Genomic DNA, 2,557 nt, shown 5'->3' with positions numbered 1-2,557 from the left:
AACTACAAACTTTTTACCACAATCTGCATCTCAACCCTCTCTCCCTGCTTCCAATTTTCCACACCAAGCAAAGTTTATTACTGGGTTTAAATTGTTATTCTCAGGCTGAGGTTTGTATACATCCTCCCTCCCCACTTCAAGTGTCACAGGTGCTAGACGCCATCAGGATAAATGTGGCATATTATTTGAGAGTACTGACTTTTCTTTAAAAGGGGTTTTGGTTAACGTGCGTGTTCCTGTTTTGTTTTTAAAGTTAATTAAGCAACAAATAATTTACAGCTTTGTTGTTACCTTAAAATACATATGGCACATTATGGAGCAGGATAAATATTCACACCTATTTTAAAGATCAAAAACAAGACATTGAAGAAATATTGGTAGGAAGAAATACCTTTGGACTAACTCTCAGAACTCTCGTGTGCCTTAGGGACTGAGTTGGTTCGTTTCTTCTATTTGATACGCTTGTGGGGAAAGCTTGAGATACACTGCTCCAGAGTTTAACAGGGAAAAGAGACTCAGATTACTGAGGTTCAGCAATGACGGCGGTTAATTAGGATGCCCTGTAGTTTGCCCAAGTCCTCCAGAAAAGGAAACTACTTTTAGTCTTTACAGCTGGCAGGCACTGTACAAATCAGTCAGCTCAGACTGCGTGGCCCATGTCCCAGTGCTGTGCAGGACCTGCCTCTATCCCCCGTGTGCACTGCCCGGATGGCGCCACGTGCATTGGAGCACCGGAAGGAGACGCGGAGCCGAGGCCAGGCCTTCAGGCGGCCGTTACGGGACGGGACGCCGCTGCCATCCACAGCACTCCATGAAGAATATGCTGGCTGCCTTCATCTCCCGCGTGTTGAGGCGAGTTGCCCAGAAATCAGCTCGCAGAGTTCTGGTGGCATCCCGTAACTCCTCAAATGACGCTACATTTGAAATTAAGCAATGTGATCTTTATCTGTTGGAAGAGGGTCCCCCTGTCACTACAGTGCTCACTAGGGCGGAGGGGCTTAAATACTACAGGATGATGCTGACTGTTCGCCGCATGGAATTGAAGGCAGATCAGCTGTACAAACAGAAATTCATTCGCGGTTTCTGTCACCTGTGTGATGGTCAGGAAGCCTGCTGCGTGGGCCTTGAGGCCGGCATAAACCCCTCGGACCACGTCATCACATCATATAGGGCTCATGGTATGTGCTATACTCGGGGACTTTCTGTCCGATCCATTCTCGCAGAGCTGACGGGAAGAAGAGGAGGTTGTGCTAAAGGAAAAGGAGGATCGATGCATATGTATACCAAGAACTTCTATGGGGGCAATGGCATCGTCGGTGCGCAGGGCCCCCTGGGCGCTGGCATTGCTCTAGCCTGTAAATATAAAGGAAACGATGAGATCTGTTTGACTTTATATGGGGATGGGGCTGCGAATCAGGGGCAGATAGCCGAAGCTTTCAATATGGCAGCTTTATGGAAATTACCTTGTGTTTTCATCTGTGAGAATAACCTATATGCAATGGGAACATCTACTGAGAGAGCAGCAGCCAGCTCTGATTACTACAAGAGGGGCAATTTTATCCCTGGGCTAAAGGTCGATGGAATGGATGTTCTGTGTGTTCGTGAGGCAACAAAATTTGCAGCCGACTACTGTAGATCTGGAAAGGGGCCCATACTGATGGAGCTGCAGACCTACCGTTTTCATGGACACAGTATGAGTGATCCTGGAGTCAGTTATCGTACACGAGAAGAAATTCAGGAAGTAAGAAGTAAGAGGGATCCTATAATGATTCTCCAAGATAGAATTGTAAGCAGCAAGCTCGCCACTGTGGAAGAATTAAAGGAAATTGGGACTGAGGTGAGGAAAGAAATTGATGATGCTGCCCAGTTTGCTACCACTGATATTGAGCCACATTTGGAAGAATTAGGCCATCACATCTACAGCAGTGATTCATCTTTTGAAGTTCGTGGTGCAAATCCATGGATCAAGTTTAAGTCCGTCAGTTAAAGGGAGGCTATGTGTGAATTTATCATCAGTCTCTCAATGGAATGTTCATGGTCAAATTTAAGAAACTGTGTTCTCAACTCAAGAAGGAATAAAACTCATAAAACAAAAGCCTTGTAAGCATTTATTAAAAGAGATTATTAAAAGAGATTGAAAGGCATACATTCAATAAAAGTGATATATTCAATTATACCGTATATTTTTGCATTAAAAGATACTATATAGGTAATAATTTAGTGTGAATATCTTAACGATTATTTTGAACTTATGCAAGTCTAAAATAGGAAAAGGAGATTATTTAACTTCCCAAACTATTCGTCATAACAATTCCATTTGATTTAGCTTTATACTATTTTAATACATTCTCTTCTTTAAAAGAAAGTTGTTTCCTGCTTCCCCTGCCACGGGTTTCTATGTAGAATCACCATCCTGAGGTAAGGAGATTGTTTCGGGCTACTCAGGACACCTATGGATATGTAACCATTTACTTGAATTAGCTAATAACGAATACAGTTTAGTGTAACAGTGTGCGCATGTGCACTCATGCACACGCGCACACCCACACACGTGGTG

At 43.6% G+C, this 2,557-nt stretch overlaps 1 protein-coding gene across 1 annotated transcript; it reads left to right on the top strand.

The window, feature by feature from the left end:
• Positions 1-757: 757 nt before the first annotated feature.
• PDHA2 (pyruvate dehydrogenase E1 subunit alpha 2) lies at positions 758-2,174 on the top strand. The gene has a single exon (XM_032136939.2). The coding sequence runs from the start codon at positions 812-814 to the stop codon at positions 1,985-1,987; it is 1,176 nt and encodes a 391-aa protein (XP_031992830.1). The 5' UTR covers positions 758-811; the 3' UTR covers positions 1,988-2,174.
• The last annotated feature ends 383 nt before the right edge of the window (positions 2,175-2,557 follow it).

The sequence above is a fragment of the Hylobates moloch genome, unplaced genomic scaffold, assembly GCF_009828535.3.
Source record: "Hylobates moloch isolate HMO894 unplaced genomic scaffold, HMol_V3 SCAFFOLD_2, whole genome shotgun sequence".
Taxonomy (NCBI): Eukaryota; Metazoa; Chordata; class Mammalia; order Primates; family Hylobatidae; genus Hylobates; species Hylobates moloch.
This window is presented reverse-complemented; position numbering and strand designations above follow the sequence as displayed.

What these genes read in the sequence shown, in the direction of transcription:
- PDHA2 (XM_032136939.2), top strand. Translation starts at nt 812, where the DNA reads ATGAAGAATATGCTGGCTGCCTTCATCTCCCGCGTGTTGAGGCGAGTT.